At 42.2% G+C, this 17,705-nt stretch overlaps 1 protein-coding gene across 1 annotated transcript; it reads left to right on the top strand.

The window, feature by feature from the left end:
* The first annotated feature begins 7,354 nt into the window (after positions 1–7,354).
* Positions 7,355–17,503, top strand: LOC115200458 (CD9 antigen). The gene is made up of 9 exons (XM_029763553.1): positions 7,355–7,497; positions 8,811–8,932; positions 11,058–11,160; positions 11,389–11,486; positions 12,816–12,890; positions 13,058–13,159; positions 13,340–13,429; positions 14,989–15,072; positions 15,347–17,503. The coding sequence occupies exons 2-9, from the start codon at positions 8,867–8,869 to the stop codon at positions 15,515–15,517; spliced, it is 789 nt and encodes a 262-aa protein (XP_029619413.1). The 5' UTR covers positions 7,355–7,497; positions 8,811–8,866; the 3' UTR covers positions 15,518–17,503.
* Positions 17,504–17,705: the final 202 nt, after the last annotated feature.

The following is a 17,705-nucleotide window of genomic DNA, read 5'->3' as shown; positions in this document are numbered from 1 at the left end:
CCAGTTTCAACTGTTCTGCCTGCGGCTACGGAACCCTGACCTGTTCACCGGACGTGCTTGTTGCACCCTCGACAATTACTATGATTATTATTATTTGACCATGCTGGTCATTTACGAACATTTTAACATCTTGACCATGTTCTGTTATAATATCCACCCGGCACAGCCAGAAGAGGACTGGCCACCCCTCATAGCCTGGTTCCTCTCTAGGTTTCTTCCTAGGTTTTTGGCCTTTCTCAGGAGTTTTTCCTAGGTAGTTTTTCCCAGCCACCGTGCTTCTTTCACATGCATTGCTTGCTGTTTGGGGTTTTAGGCTGGGTTTCTGTACAGCACTTTGAGATTTCAGCTGATGTACGAAGGGCTATATAAATAAATTTTGATTTGATTTGATTTAAACAGGTCAACATACACAAGGCTGCGGGGCCAGACGGATTACCAGGACGTGTGCTCCGGACATGTGCTGACCAACTGGCAGGTGTCTTCACTGACATTTTCAACATATCCCTGATTGAGTCTGTAATACCAACATGTTTCAAGCAGACCACCATAGTCCCTGTGCCCAAGAACACAAAGGCAACCTGCCTAAATGACTACAGACCCGTAGCACTCACGTCCGTAGCCATGAAGTGCCTTGAAAGGCTGGTAATGGCTCACATCAACACCATTACCCAGAAACCCTAGACCCACTCCAATTTGCATACCGCCCAAACAGATCCACAGATGATGCAATCTCTATTGCACTCCACACTGCCCTTTCCCACCTGGACAAAAGGAACACCTATGTGAGAATGCTATTCATTGACTACAGCTCAGCGTTCAGCACCATAGTACCCTCAAAGCTCATCACTAAGCTAAGGAACCTGGGACTAAACACCTCCCTTTGCAACTGGATCCTGGACTCCCTGGCGGGCTGCCCCCAGGTGGTGAGGGTAGGTAGCAACACATCTGCCACGCTGATCCTCAACACTGGAACTCCCCAGGGATGCGTGCTCAGTCCCCTCCTGTACTCCCTGTTCACCCACGACTGCATGGCCAGGCACGACTCCAACACCATCATTAAGTTTGCAGACAACACAACAGTGGTAGGCCTGATCACCGACAACGACGAGACAGCCTATAGGTAGGAGGTCAGAGACCTGGCCGAGGTGGTGCCAGAATAACAACCTATCCCTCAATGTAACCAAGACTAAGGAGATGATTGTGGACTACAGGAAAAGGAGCACCGAGCACGTCCCCATTCTCATCGACGGGGCTGTAGTGGAGCAGGTTGAGAGCTTCAAATTCCTTGGTGTCCACATCAACAACAAACTAGAATGGTCCAAACACACCAAGACAGTCGTGAAGAGGGCACGACAAAGCCTATTCCCCCTCAGGAAACTAAAAAGATGTGGCATGGGTCCTGAGATCCTCAAAAGGTTCTACAGCTGTAACATCGAGAGCATCATGACCGGTTGCGTCACTGCCTGGTACGGCAATTGCTCGGCCTCCGACCGCAAGGCACTTCAGAGGGTAGTGCGTACGGCCCAGTACATCACTGGGGCAAAGCTGCTTGCCATCCAGGACCTCTACACCAGGCGGTGTCAGAGGAAGGCCCTAAAAATTGTCAAAGACCCCAGCCACCCCAGTCATAGACTGTTCTATCTACCACCGCATGGCAAGCGGTACCGGAGTGCCAAGTCTAGGACAAAACGTTTTTACCCCCAAGCCATAAGACTCCTGAACAGGTAACCAAATGGTTACCTGGACTATTTGCACTTTGTGCCCCCCCCCAACCCCTCTTTTACGCTGCTGCTACTCTCTGTTTATCTTATATGCATAGTCACTTTAACTATACATTCATGTACATACTACCTCAATCGGCCTGACCAACCAGTCCTCCCGCAAATTGGCTAACCGGGCTATCTAGGTGGTATACAGCTACGACCGGAAGTGACTTTTTCGTAGCAGATTAGTAGAATTAGGTTAAGGGTTATGGTTAGCTAAAATGCTCTCCTAACGTGCTACAAAAAGTAACTTCCAGTTGTAGCTGTACTCCATCTAGTCACAACCCAGTCGGGGTCTCAACAGATTATTGAGAGTTAGAATAACAGAATACACATGGTCCAATTTTGAAATTTGGTTAAGCATCAGCGTTATGTCAGTCACTCAATTAGCCCATGTCAGCTAACATAGATTTCTTTGGTAAGCAAACATGGTCGAATTACCGACCGCAGGGTCCCCATTGATTTTGTTAGTCACTCTCACTCAGATGTCATATTAAAAACTGCAAACATTTCTCTCCACCCTATGTCAGAAAGTGTAGAATTGCAGGAAATTAGCAGACCTGCGAGCCACTGCGGCCCGTGATGATGATTTCAGATTTTTTGTGGCCCCCACCACCATCAAATCTATCACAGGTGCAGTGAAATGCTTGTGTTTCTAGCTCCAGCAGTGCAGTAATAATAACTAGCAATACAAAACAATACACACATAATCCAAAAGTAAAAATAAATTAATTAAGAAATATCAGAACGAGCAATGTCAAAGTCCGGAATATATTAAGGGGCTGAAAAGTTATGCAACGACTATATTTTAGTTAATTAATTTGTTTTCATCTTATTTTTTTGTTGTTGCATTTGCCTTCCACTTTGACATTCCAAAGTATTTTGAGGAGATTAATACTTTTGCAAGGCACTAATATATATACACTGCTCAAAAAAATAAAGGGAACACTAAAATAACACATCCTAGATCTGAATGAATGAAATAATCTTATTAAATGCTTTTTTCTTTACATAGTTGAATGTGCTGACAACAAAATCACACAAAAATAATCAATGGAAATCCAATTTATCAACCCATGGAGGTCTGGATTTGGAGTCACACTCAAAATTAAAGTGGAAAACCACACTACAGGCTGATCCAACTTTGATGTAATGTCCTTAAAACAAGTCAAAATGAGGCCCAGTAGTGTGTGTGGCCTCCACGTGCCTGTATGACCTCCCTACAACGCCTGGGCATGTTCCTGATGAGGTGGCCAACTCCTGGACAGTCTGTGGTGCAACGTGGCGTTGGTGGATGGAGCGAGACATGATGTCCCAGATGTGCTCAATTGGATTCAGGTCTGGGGAACGGGCGGGCCAGTCCATAGCATCAATGCCTTCCTCTTGCAGGAACTGCTGACACACTCCAGCCACATGAGGTCTAGCATTGTCTTGCATTAGGAGGAACCCAGGGCCAACCGCACCAGCATATGGTCTCACAAGGGGTCTGAGGATCTCATCTCGGTACCTAATGGCAGTCAGGCTACCTCTGGCGAGCACATGGAGGGCTGTGCGGCCCCCCAAAGAAATGCCACCCCACACCATGACTGACCCACCGCCAAACCGGTCATGCTGGAGGATGTTGCAGGCAGCAGAACGTTCTCCACGGCGTCTCCAGACTCTGTCACGTCTGTCACATGTGCTCAGTGTGAACCTGCTTTCATCTGTGAAGAGCACAGGGCGCCAGTGGCGAATTTGCCAATCTTGGTGTTCTCTGGCAAATGCCAAACGTCCTGCACGGTGATGGGCTGTAAGCACAACCCCCACCTGTGGACGTCAGGCCCTCATACCACCCTCATGGAGTCTGTTTCTGACCGTTTGAGCAGACACATGCACATTTGTGGCCTGCTGGAGGTCATTTTGCAGGGCTCTGGCAGTGCTCCTCCTGCTCCTCCTTGCACAAAGGCGGAGGTAGCGGTCCTGCTGCTGGGTTGTTGCCCTCCTACGGCCTCCTCCACGTCTCCTGATGTACTGGCCTGTCTCCTGGTAGCGCCTCCATGCTCTGGACACTACGCTGACAGACACAGCAAACCTTCTTGTCACAGCTCGCATTGATGTGCCATCCTGGATGAGCTGCACTACCTGAGCCACTTGTGTGGGTTGTAGACGCCGTCTCATGCTACCACTAGAGCAATTGGCCCAGTGTCGTCCCGGTTTGGCCGGGGTAGGCAGTCATCGGAAATAAGAATTTGTTCTTAACGGACTTCCCTAGTTAAATAAAGGTTAAATAAAAAAAGAATACTTTTTAAATAAAATAATTCAAAGGTTTTTCTTAATTTTTTCTATTTTCTACATTGTAGAATAATAATGAAGACATAATGTGAAATAACACATATGGAATCATGTAGTAACCAAAAAAGTGTTAAACAAATCATAATATATTTAAGATTCTTCAAAGTAGCCACCCTTTGCCTTGATGACAGCTTTGCACACTCTTGGCATTCTCTCAACCAGCTTCATGAGGAAGTCTCCTGGAATACATTTCAATTAACAGGTGTGCCTTGTTAAAAGTTACATAGTGGAATTTATTTCCTTCTTAATGTGTTTGAGCCAATCAGTTGTGTTGTGACAAGGTAGGGGTGGTATACAGAAGATAGGGCTATTTGGTAAAAGACCAGGTCCATATTATGGCAAGAACAGCTCAAATAAACAAAGAGAAATGACAGTCCATCAAACTTTAAAACATGAAGGTCAGTCAATATGGAACATTTCAAGAACTTTGAAAGTTTCTTCAAGTGCAGTCGCAAAAACCATCAAGCGCTATGATGAAACTGGCTCTTATGAGAACAGCCACAGGAAAGGAAGACCAGAGTTATCTCTGTTGCAGAGATGAGTTCATTAGAGTTATTAGCCTCAGAAATTGCAGCCCAAATAAATGCTTTACAGAGATCAAGTAACAGACACTCAACATCAACTGTTCAGAGGCTGCGTGAATCAGGCCTTCATGGTCGAATTGCTGCAAAGTAACCACTACTAAAGGACACCAATAAGAAGAAGCTTGCTTGGGCCAAGAAACACGAGCAATGTACGTTAGACCGGTGGAAATCTGTCCTTTGGTCAGATGAGTCCAAATTTGAGATGTTTGGTTCCAACTGCCATGTCTTTGTGAGACGCAGAGTAGGTGAACGTATGATCTCCGCATGTGTGGTTCCCACCGCGAAGCATGGAGGTGGTGGTGTGATGGTGCTTTGCTGGTGACACTGTCTGTGATTTATTTAGAATTCAAGGCACACTTAACCAGCATGGCTAAATATAAATTATATTTTGATTTGTTTAACACTTGTGGTTACTACATGATTCCGTATGTGTTATTTCATAGTTTTGATGATGTCTTCACTATTATTCTACAATGTATATAAATAATGGTGTGTACATACAGTATAGACAGTTTATGAATAAAAAAGGTATGTAAAGCAGTAGTTATATAGGATGAGCCAATACAATATATACTGTACATATAAAGTGGGTCAAACAGTATGTAAACATTATTCCTCAAAGTTGACCATCCCTGATCTACATCAGTCTGTCCTATCTGGTGAAATTCTTCTGTCTTATCTGGTGTCCTGTGTGAACTTAAGTATGCTCCCTCTAATACTCCTATCTCTCTCGACCTGAGCCCTAGGACCATGCCTCAGGACAACCTGGCCTGATGACTCCTGGCTGTCCCCAGTCCACCTGGTTGTGCTGCTGCTCTGCCTGCCGCTATGGAACCCTAAACCGTTCACTGGACATGCTACCTTGTCCCGGACCTGCTGTTTTCAACCCTCCCTCTCGCTCTACTGCACCTGCTGTCTCAACCTCTGAATGGTCGGCTATGAAAAGCCAACTGACATTTACTCCTGAGGTGCTGGCCTGTTACACCCTCTACAACCACTGTGATTAATATTTGACCCTGCTGGTCATCTATGAACGTTTGAACATCTGGAAGAACGACCTGACCTTAATGGCCATGTACTCTTATAATCTCCATCTGGCACAGCCAGAAGACTGGCCGCTCCTCAGAGCCTGGTTCCTCTTTAGGTTTCTTCCTAGGTTCCTACCTTTCTAGGGAGTTTTCCTAGCCACAGTGCTTCTACATCTGCATTGCTTGCTGTTTGGGGTTTAGGCTGGGTTTCTGTATTAGTGATGGGTCGTTCACGAACGAGTCGGCTCTAAGAGCCGGCTCTTGTAGGTGAACGTTGTGAGCTGGCTCGCATATCAGAAGAGCCGAATCTATTTATAAAAATAAATAAAAATTAAGATAGGAATAATCAAAATATTTAAATGAATAGAATTAACTAATTCAAAGAACAAAAAAAATAATATAGGCCTAAATGCTCAAGCGCACACATTCGTTCTGAAAGATCTGCAGATCCTCTGAGCTGGTGGAAGAGGTCTCTGTCTACCCAAGGCTTACTATAGTCATGACAGGTCGACTGCACAGTGGTCACATCCGTTCCCTCTGAGAGGGTCTTCTCGAAAACGGGACAAATAATTACTGAGAGAAGAAACCACATCAGCCCCTCGAAAGTGAGGCAGCTTGCATTTCTGAATGCAAATCTCTCATAAAAGCAAAATATGGTTAGCATTGCTGTGTGCTGCTGGTTATAACTTGGCAATAAAGAAGAGAGAGAAAAGAGGGACCTGTTTAAATGTTTTAAGTGGGATGCTGCAGTTTTGCACATTGTTATTTATTTTTCTTTGATATGGTGCGATATTATTTTGTTCAGATTGTATTCGTTTTGAATTGGTACATTTATATGCACTTTGTTTATATACATTAAACAAGTTATACTTTAAATGCACATGTGTAATAGCATCCTTTTTTACATTTATTCAAATTTGTGGGATGCTGCAGTTTTGCAAATTGTTATTTTTCTTTGATATGGTACAATATTCTATTATGCTGTTCAGATTGTATTCGTTTGAATGGTTAGATTTATATGCACTTTGTTTATATACATTAAAAAGTTATACTTTAAATGCAAATATTTAATAGCAGTTTCATAACAAACCAATGCATTTTTAAATACATTGTGGTTAAGGTAGAGTATGATTCCATTTAATAATTTAATTAGAATTGTTTTAACACCAGTCAGTCAAACTATCGCAAACGGTTTGACTTGAAAAAAAATACAAAACATATTTTTTTAAATAGCCGTTTGGGAGCCAAAAGAGCCTGCTCTTTTTGGTGAGCTGAGCCGAACGAGCCGGCTCACTGAAAAGAATGCCCATCACTATTCTGCATAAGGACTTTGCGACATCTGCTGCCGTAAAAATGGCTTTATAAATACATTTGATTTGATAATTTGATCATGAAAGGCCTATATGATATACTGTATGTGGCTATAACTGTACAGTACACTTATCTGCTTACTGATTTTCACTCATTATTACCTGCACAACACACCTGCTTGTCGCATAACAAACGTGTTTTCCCAGAACTGGCCAAAGATAAGTTTCATTTCACCATCGTTGCCACTCCTAAATCCTGTTTTCACGTTTTCTGAGTTGTACTGCCCCCCCGACCCCCTCACCCGTCACTCAACAACCTAATCCAATCAAATGATTCATTCGGATTGAGGGGTTGGATTTAAACCAGACGAAATCCAACAATAAATTGTTTTCTTCACACACGTCTGAAATTTAAGAACGGGTTGGTGTCGCAGTTACATTCTGCAGTGTGAAGAGACTGATCTGCACGTAAATAATCCAGGTAGGTTTATTTGTTAAGGCATGCGTTACATTTCCCTCACTGTAGTTCGAGGTAGAAGATCAAACACGAGCTGTTACAAAATGTTCCTAATGAAGTATTTACCTTGCAATGATTCAACCCTGTCTATGATACTGTATAGTTAACTAAATGCTTCCACCAACCCACGTATGGGGTCAATTTCACGCACTATGTATTGAATTCAAAATAAAATAAATCGGGAACATGAAAAATAAACCTGAGAATGTAAACATTATATTTTACAGGTGAAATATTGCATGTTGAAAAGAAAAATAACTATTGAAAGCAAAATGTATAGAATTGTAAACAAAAATAAGACAAATGCAAAACCCCAAAACTTGTAAGCAAATAATTTTTAAAGCGAGAGTAAAACCTTATGACAAATGATTAACAAAAATATTTGAAAACGAACGCAAAAATCAATTTAGGTTAAACTTTCCCAGCAACCAATCTTGTCGAATAATTTTTTTCTACGCTCTTGCCTGTATGTACTACCTTTTGGTTACGCTACTCGTTTCTTTTCTTTCACGAAGGCGTAGACAATGAGGCTCCATTTGTCCGCTAGTTTTGGAGTGACGGTTCGTCTTAACCCAATCAATGAACATTTTATTTTTTACCATTATTTAACTAGGCAAGTCAGTTAAAAACAAATTCTTATTTTCAATAACGGCCTAGGAACAGTGGGTTAACTGCCTTGTTCAGGGGCAGAACGACATTTATACCTTGTCAGCTCAGGGACTCGATCTTGCAACCTTTCGGTTACTACTCAAACCACTAGGCTACGCTGCCGCCCCAACATGATAGACAGGCTTTTTTTTCTATTGCCTACTTAGGTAGACGGTCTGACGTCACCTCGTTTTAGCTAACGTACCACGGGTCAATAATGTACAGATATTGGAAGCATGTCTATTAATGACAAACTATCTAACAACTTAGGTAAGCATATGAATTACCTGTTGCACAACGGTCGGCGCAGGTGTTGGTAACTGGTTCGCCATACACCTGCACCGAATGTTGTGCAACAGGTAATTCATGTTTACCTAAGTAGTTAGATGGTTTGTCATTAAATGTATTAGATAGACATGGTTCTAATATCCGTACTGACTGACAATTGACCCATCTTCAAATATATTCAACTTTATTTTTCATGTTCACCATTTATTTTATTTTGAATTCAATACATATGGCGTGAAATTGGCCCATACCCTCGACACAGTCTATTACCTATCACCACACTTTTTTCACACACATTGTAAACATCTAAATGTTTACAATATCTTCCATTCTTTTCCCAGGACACCAGACTGTATTTCTGACTTCCTGAGTGTAGCGTGTTAGCCAACTTTTGATCATGGCACTGGACGGATGTGGCCAGCTGTGCAAGTGTATCCTCATCCTTTTCAACATCCTTTTTGCTGTAAGTATCCGTAATCTAACTAAACTGTAGGCCTAGTGGTAACAAATTGGTATCTGGTGTGTATGAGAAAGAGAAGGGTGCTGGTGTAAAATGTAAATAGTTCAAAGGGCATTATATATTTATCTTTGATCAACCTAGGCAGAATTTGCCATAATATATGCTTTACTTAAAGCCAAATAAGCTTTACTTAAAGTCAAATAGCTAAATCTCATATTTCAATTTTGTCCAGACCCTTGCTACCATCTCTGTATGGGTAAGAGATTCACTGCTGTTATTAAAAGGCTACATGTATTGTCTGTCTGATTAAACCCCTTTCCCATCAAAGTATCAGCTCATGTCTATTGCTCACAGTTGTCCACTTCAAATAAAATTGGATTTGTCACATGTGCTGAATATAACTGGTGTAGACTTTACCGTGGAATGCTTGCTTATGAGCCCTTCCCAACGATGCAGAGTTTTAAAAGAACAATACAAATAAAATAGTAACACAAGAAATAAAATTTGTTTCGGTATGCGTGTTTCGGTATGCGTGTGTGTTCGTGCGTATGTAGTGTACGCACACATCAGTTTTCCTTCATTAATGGAAATGAACAAGACATTTTGTTTCAACATGTTGGCGTTCATCCACACAACCGCTTAGGTGACCCTTCTGATCGGCTTTTATATCCAATCAATGTAATAAGAATACAAAAGAAGCAACAAAATAACATTTACCTTGCTGCTGAAAAGCAGGCCTAAATCATGGAACAGGCAATAGTATGTGAAATATGAGCCGACAGATGCAAAACCACAGACTTACTGCATCATTGGGGTGTGGTTAGTCCACTAACTGATAATCCAAGCAGGGGAATTCCCATAGTAATGAATCAAAAGTAAGAAACGAAACCAAAAACAAACTTAAATAGCAGAGTAGAATCACACAGGTGTGCTGTTTAATTCGTTGAACTAGTTAAGTCCTGCCCACTGGCTGAGGAAGCTATTCTGTTTAGTATTTATTCTGTGCTTTGAAAGGAATGCCTCTTGCAACATTCTTAATGTCTTGTTTATCTAGCTTTCCCAAACTAGACTATATTTATTTGTAGTACTTTTTTTCTAAACAGTGCTGCACCTCACATTACATGATGACATTACTGTCATCATATTACCAATCATCATTGTCGGATGAAAACCTCCAAAACAAACCTTTCAGGAAATGGGGGAAAAAAAACTTCCATATTTCCCCATTTAACAATGAAACTATTTTGAATACATTTCTTGGTCCTAGAGTCATGAAATGTTCACAGTACATTGAGGGGAGTTACTGCTTTCAATATACAGTACAAGTCGAAAGTTTGGACATACCTACTCATTCAAGGGTTTTTATTTTTACTATTTTCTAAACTCAGCAAAAAAAGAAACATCCTCACTGTCAATTGCGTTTATGATGGAGGGATTGTGCGTTCCTGGTGTAACTCGGGCAGTTGTTGTTGCCATCCTGTACCTGTCCCGCAGGTGTGATGTTCGGAGGTACCGATCCTGTGCAGGTGTTGTTACACGTGGGCTGCCACAGCGAGGACGATCAGCTTTCTGTCCTGTCTCCCTGTAGTGCTGTCTTAGGCGTCTCACAGTACGGACATTGCAATTTATTGCCCTGGCCACATCTGCAGTCCTCATGCCTCCTTGCAGCATGCCTAAGGCGCATTTACACAGATGAGCAGGGACCCTGGGCATCTTTCTTTTGGTGTTTTTCCAGAGTCAGTAGAAAGGCCTCTTAGTGTCCTACGTTTTCATAACTGTGACCTTAATTGCCTACCGTCTGTAAGCTGTTAGTGTCTTAACGACCATTCCACAGGTACATGTTCATTGAACAAGCATGGGAAACAGTGTTTAAACCCTTTACATTTAAGATCTGTGAAGTTACTTGGGTTTTTACGAATTATCTTTGAAAGACAGGGTCCTGAAAAATTGACTTTCTTTTTTTGCTGAGTTTATATAGATAACGGGCTTCGTTGCCAAAATCCAGAAGTATCCCTTTAACACTAGAACATCTTTTATACTATATTGGTAACACCTTGTGTGAGACTGATCTTGAGGTGTGGTTGCACAACCGGTTTCATGCACAGTTTGTGGTTTCTTCCTCTGACAGCTGGTGGGTTTTGCAATGTTGGGGTTGGGCTTGTGGCTGAGGTTAAGCTCTCAGACCAGAGGATTTTTCAACGTAGACCTCAACACACAACCGTTTGTCATCGGTGAGCTCACACAACTCTGCTCACTACAAATTTCATCCCCAAATGCTTTGGAAAGCTTTTTGCAGCTGTAAGCCATGGATAGACAGACTATACAACTCTGTTTATTAATGACTTATAAACCACTTGAAAATCATTTAAAGTATACCTTTTAAGTGTTACTGAAAAATAATTCATGCTGAACAGCTAACATTAACAAATGGGCATCTCTTTCTCCCTCTCATACTGTAGGTGTGTCAGTGTTGATTGTTTTAGGAGCAGTGATATTGCTCGTGGCTGTTTTCGGAGACTATGGAGCATGCAATGAGAATAGGACTGCATTGGGAGTGGTAAGCTACAACGAAAAGAAAAACATCAATTTTCCATTAGTTACACTACACTGAAGTGGGGGTACAAAGTATTTGACAGCCCTGATTTAGAGGCATGAGTGGGCAGAGGTAAGTAACCTTAGCTGTTAAGAACATACATTAGTTTCACTTCCTAATAAGAGTTCCTCACTAGAAAGTATCTCAACTTGTTCAGCCCAATATTTCACCCAAAGCCCATACCCACAAAGCACCAGTGGAAATCTAATCTGTGACATGGAGTGTTTGGATTGTTGAGTGAACCTGCTGCTTTTTCCCGCCACAGAATTCTCAGGTTCTCCTTGCCGCACCTCTGACCTCTCAAAGGCCTAGCAAGCACTTGTCATCAATCCCTCAACTGATCCGCTACCTCAAGAGCCATGGTGCACTTTGCAACCATAGAGGAGCACTGGGAATCTTGCCTCTGTCTGAGAAGGCCAGAGACTTTTAAGCTCCCATTTAACAAGAGCTTGAGATAGGAAATACTTGCTTCCTGTATGAAGCTTTGCTGCAGGAAATGGTCATACACAAAAATGTATGCCAACTCAGTGGGTGACCTGTTTCTTGGTTCACCACCATTCCATGGGTATTGCGACAGGTTTCCAGTTCTTAGGGATAGTGAGTTCAAGGAAGAGGTCAAAGGGTCTAACAAAGTTCCTAGATTTGGAAAACAATTTCACAGCATGAAATAACCCAAACTATTATTATTATTATTAGCTATTCCCCTACGAAACACACTACAGTCCTAGATGTCAGAGAGAAACAAATGATGCAATTATGATTGCTTCGTATCTCAGATCGACAAAGCAATGCACTTCCTAATTTACAGCTATGATGAGCTGACACTAGTTTTTGGCTACAGGTTCAAGGTAGAAATCAGACAGTGAATTATTTATCTTGCCCAGAGCTTCCTGTTGCCATTTTGATGCAGCGGTTGCTTTCTCTGTGTGGTTTATTATTGGATGCATGACTGAGCGTGTCATACAGTATGTGATCGCTCTCACATTAAAATCAGCACTCCGGTTGAGGAATGTTAGCAATTCTATGCTTGAGTAGCTTGTGGAGATAGCCAGTGATTTACTTTAGAAGCACATAGTAACCTTCAGTTTCTCAGAAAGGTCATGGTCTATTCTCATTGTTGCAACTTCAAATTCAAGTTGATTTATTGTGCATACATTTAACGTCAACACATAATAAATAAGTCAATTTAAAAGGACAGTTTATACATATCCAGTGATACTGTGGTTATATGTGTGGTAATTCATACTGTATGTGTTCTGCTGTTTACCTGATTTGTTTACCTGCCCCTCCTAGTTTTCCTGCCTGCTGGCTATCCTGGCCGGAGTAGAGATTGGAGCTGGTGTGCTCGCCTACGTGAGAAGCGATAAGGTGAGAGAGGAAAGGGAAAGAGGGAGTGAGAATTATGAATGATAAACAACTTCAAGCCAAGGCTTCCCTTTCACGCAGATCACCAAACCCTGTGCTATTTCATTAAGTGGTAGTAGTCAACAGTAACTCTACCTCATGTGTTGTTGTCTTCTCTTTTTGCTATACAGGTGGGACAGCAGCTGGCAGAATTCTATATGACTGTGTACGCTCAGTATGTGGACAAACAAGACCCTAGCTTGACTGTTACCCTGTCCATGTTCCACAATGTGGTAAAGATCAAACCTATTCCCAAACTATTAATAGCATCACAGCTTTAGTTAGGCACATTTCACTCCATCAGAGCTAATTCAATCCACAGCTCTATAACAATTGTACAACTATTGTAACAATAATGTACACATTCTGAATGGCCCTTGCCTTCTCTCTCTCTCTCTCTCCCTCTCCTCTAGTTGCACTGCTGTGGACTCATTGGTGCCTTGGACCTCTTGGTCAGAAAAACATGTCCTGATACCAGCTTTTTGGAGACCCTCAGACTCCCTGTGAGTGTGTTCATTATAGGCCAAATCCTATTAACTTAAAAAACATGTGCAACCTGAACTTCAATGTATTTCATGCATTGTTGTCCATCCAATGGATATTTGCGAGTAAATATAAGTTACAGGTGCAGGGCTGGCCCGCTCACTAGGCAGACGCCTGTGGCGGCAGATTGACGAGGGTGGCATTTTCTAAACTAAGCTGAACAAGACGCACCTCCAACAATGCATAAAACCTCACATTTTTCTACCTAAAAACCATGACAAATTCACTCAACCAATGGCAAATTAGCTTTTTAGGTGAGCACTGAAGCTGCCCTGTGCCCACTTTCTCAAAGGCACGGCATTTTTCGCTTGTCCATTCACAGCGCACCTCTCCAGGGTGCTGTTGGAGAGACGCATTGCTGCGGCGCTCCACCAACGTTCCATCAAATCTAGCGTAAATCATGTCGCAAATGGAGATAATCTATGACAATGTAATGAGATGGACACTTTTACAACATGCAGATTTCTCTGATCAAAGAACCAAACCTAAATGGCACCCAATCAAACGTGCTTACACTTTAGCAACATATCCTAAAAACAGGACAGGTCAAAGTAAAATGGACAATCAGGCTAGTCACACCAACTGCTGTCCAGGAGTTTCACCCTCTGGGTTAAATTGTCATGATCAGTGGCTTCAAGTTTGTATCTGTCAATTTGTTGAGCTTATCATAGCGAAATGTTCAATACTTCTGCATTTCCTGCTGTGTAAACACATTGCAAATAGGCTCAGGATAACTCCTGATAATGTTGGATAGCTGATATTCAGAGTTTTTAATCGGCAAATTGATTAGTCACAGCCAATGCAACGGCCTGTCCATCCATGTGGGCCTACCACATGGATGGACATTCATAAAATTCCATTGTGGGCTGACAGTTGGCTACACCCCAGTAAGCACGGAACGACATATTTTTTTCTTGGTGCAGTCCGGACCGGCCTTATTTTCCACGTCCACAGATGTTGGTTTTTGGTCCAATCATAGACGTCTATGTTTGGTTCAGATTTGGTGCGGCCTTGATTAATGTCCACGGACACTGATTTTTGGTCCAATCTGAACCAAATCACATTTCGTCTGGTGTGGACTGGCCTTGATTTGATAAACATAGACATCTATAAACGACATCTTTTCAACTTTCATTCAGAACCGACAATAAAACTGATTTCAAAGTCTGGAAAATATGTATTTTTCAACGTGCCATAAAATACAGAACCGAAATTGAACATAACTTCAACGTCTGGCAAAATACGTATTTTAGGCAGATTTTTTCTTACTGGGACCATTTTGTTTTGCTCGTCAGGACCGGCCCTTTACAGGTGCATCAGTCGTTTCTCATATTGACTGTATAAGACTATAATAAAAACATGTAAAATAATCCATTGACTGTGACAAATTACATTTGTTACTTTATGTTTTTTCTAGTATGGAGGCATCGAGGAGCCTGGCCTAGATTTCCATATCTCTGCTCTGTACTGAGCCCAAGGCCCTAACCCGTTCCCCTCTGGTGTCTCTGTCCCCCTGCAGGCCTGCCCCACAGTGATTGTCAACCTCTTTGAGTCCAAAGCGCCTCTGGTGATGGGCCTCTTCCTTGGGACTGCTGCTATGCTGGTAGGCAATACTACACACAGTTCAGTGGACAAATTTGTTAACCAGGGTAGATGTTGCTGCAGGGTTAGAAATGCACTGGTTAGAAGAGAGCCACAGACGGGTGTTGTTACATTGTTCCCATGCTGAATGTGATGATGAAACTGATTGTCAGAGGAGAGTTGAAGCAAACCAACCCTCTGCTTCTCCTTTGTTATAAACCCATACCTTTGTCTGTTTCTCCCATCCTATACCATCTCTCCCCTCCCCCTTCCTTTCCCTCTCTCCATCCTTTCAGATCTTTGCCCTGGTGTGCAGCACCCTCCTCAGCAAAGAGATCCAGCGCTCCCAGTCCTCTCCTCCCCCCTACATCCTCCTCTCCTCCTCTACGGTCCTCTCCCACCCTAACCCTAACCAGGACCCTGTTTTCACCCCGCTCCCCGTCATACCTGTGGCTGATGCACTGTAACTCCTTACCCCTCCATCTTTATTTACACCAATGATCTATGATTCTTTCCTTGCACACTCACAGATCCTCTCTTTCCACTGCTCAGTAAGGTCAATGTCTAGTCTCACTGCAGCTATCCAACTTCTACCATTAAATGTCTGGAATTAGTGTTTCTCGTCTTCAATTCACACTCTTTCTTGGTACATTTGCTTGTCTCAGGTGGTGATTTGCACTCATGAATCTCACCCTGTTGCAGCATGTGGTCTAATCCTGAAGGTGATGGGGGGTGATCGCTCACCCTGCTCTCTTTATCTGATCCCATTCTGCTTAACCCTTTCCTCCCTGCATCCCCACCTCCTCCTGTTGCTCCTAGATCATGGCCCTGGTGTGCTGCAGCATCCTCATGAAACAGATCAAGATGAGTCACCTCTCTGCCCCCTGTACCACAACCAGGCCGTGTACTGAGGGGACAGGACCACCACCATATTCAAACACAGTTTTCTCCACTAGGAGACCAAACCAGATAGTTGTCATTCAGTGACCATCACCCCATCCTTTCACGTAATACTTCTGGAGAGGCGCCCAATAAAAACGGATGTCCTAATTGGCTTTCATTCATTTGCGTAGCTGGACAGGGCTCTAGATCATCTTGACATGCCATTAGCAGCACTCAGAATGAGACCACACCATCCATTTAGATGACATATGAACAGGGCAGACAAGACACTGTTGCTCTGTAGCAGCTGTTTGTTCTGCCCCTCTTCCCACTGTAGTCCTTAATCTTAATTTTTTTAAAACCTTTTTAATCACTTATCAAATGTTAGTGAATAGCTGCTCTTGCTGACACGAATGCTGCTTACATGAAAGGGACCATTTTATTAAGATATTCAATGCTCCGTATGACTGAGCACTACTGTAATCAGAGAAGTGAAGCTGCTCATGCTTAAAAAAAAGATTCACTGTCCAACATGTTGACCTTTTCCTGTAATCACATCAGTTTAGAATCATGTTTGTGTTGCAATACATATCAATGTACTGCTGACAGAATTAGCATCTTAAAATGAGTGATCTTAGAAAATGTATTTCTTAAGGTTATAATTTTTTACACGGATTTAACTGCGAACTGAATTGATCTGTAGTTGGTTCTCCATGCCAAATTGAGTACATTTATTAACAATGTAGTTAATTAACATCTTAATCATTCTTTACAATACTAATCCCCCAACTCCAGCTCCACTTGTACGCTCTGAGGTGATATGAAACACCTTTGATTTCTTCATTCCATGTTTGGACGTTGATATCATATACAAAGTTGAGTCAGGGATCTTTAAATATGGCTCTGGAACGTTCAAATTTGCTTGACTTATTCTATTACTTTGATGCCAATTTCTAGCATGTGAACTGATTTTTATACGCAAACTGTAATGTATGCAACTGGGATACATTTCCTTGTAATTTTGAGTCACTCAAACCTTACTGCTCTTGGGAATCATATCTCCCTGAATGCCCTGTCAAGCAGCAGTTGTAATGGAGTGTGATAGAATAAACACTTCATATGGAGTGTCTTGGGACACTAGCCAAAGTGTTGCCCTGTAAACGCAGGCCGTGTCAGACAGGAGTGGGCCAAATGGTGTACCTAACCAGGTCAAGTGACTAGTAGAGAGTCTTATTTTATTGGTCTTCATGAGAATTTCAATTTCCAACACTTGTTTTGCACTGTGAGAACCGCTTATGTTCTGTTGCAAGCTAATACTACTGTGTAACGTGTTTATTTTTTATTTAACTAAGTCAGTTAAGAACAAATTCTTATTTACAATGACGGCCTACCCCAGCCAAATCCTAACGACACTGGGCCAATTGTGCGCCGCCCCATGGGACTCCCAATCACGGCCGGTTGTGATGGAATCGAACCAGGGTCTGTAGTGACACCTCTAGCACTGAGATGCTGCGCCACTCATGGCACCAAATGTGGCGCTTTTTGTTAAAATAAAGTGTTTTTTCCCTCTTGTCTGATGTCATTGTGCTTACTGCTTGACTGATTAAGTGTTGGAGAAGAACAAATCATTGACCAATTGTGAGTAAACGTGTATTTGTTCAGTTGTCCAGCTTTGGTCCTACAAATGAGAAACAGTTAATGTAACTAAGACCGCAAATACATGTGAGTGTCACATTGAATACTGTAAGAAACAAGTACATTTGAGAACTACAG

This window comes from Salmo trutta, chromosome 1 (assembly GCF_901001165.1).
Source record: "Salmo trutta chromosome 1, fSalTru1.1, whole genome shotgun sequence".
Taxonomy (NCBI): Eukaryota; Metazoa; Chordata; class Actinopteri; order Salmoniformes; family Salmonidae; genus Salmo; species Salmo trutta.
This window is presented reverse-complemented; position numbering and strand designations above follow the sequence as displayed.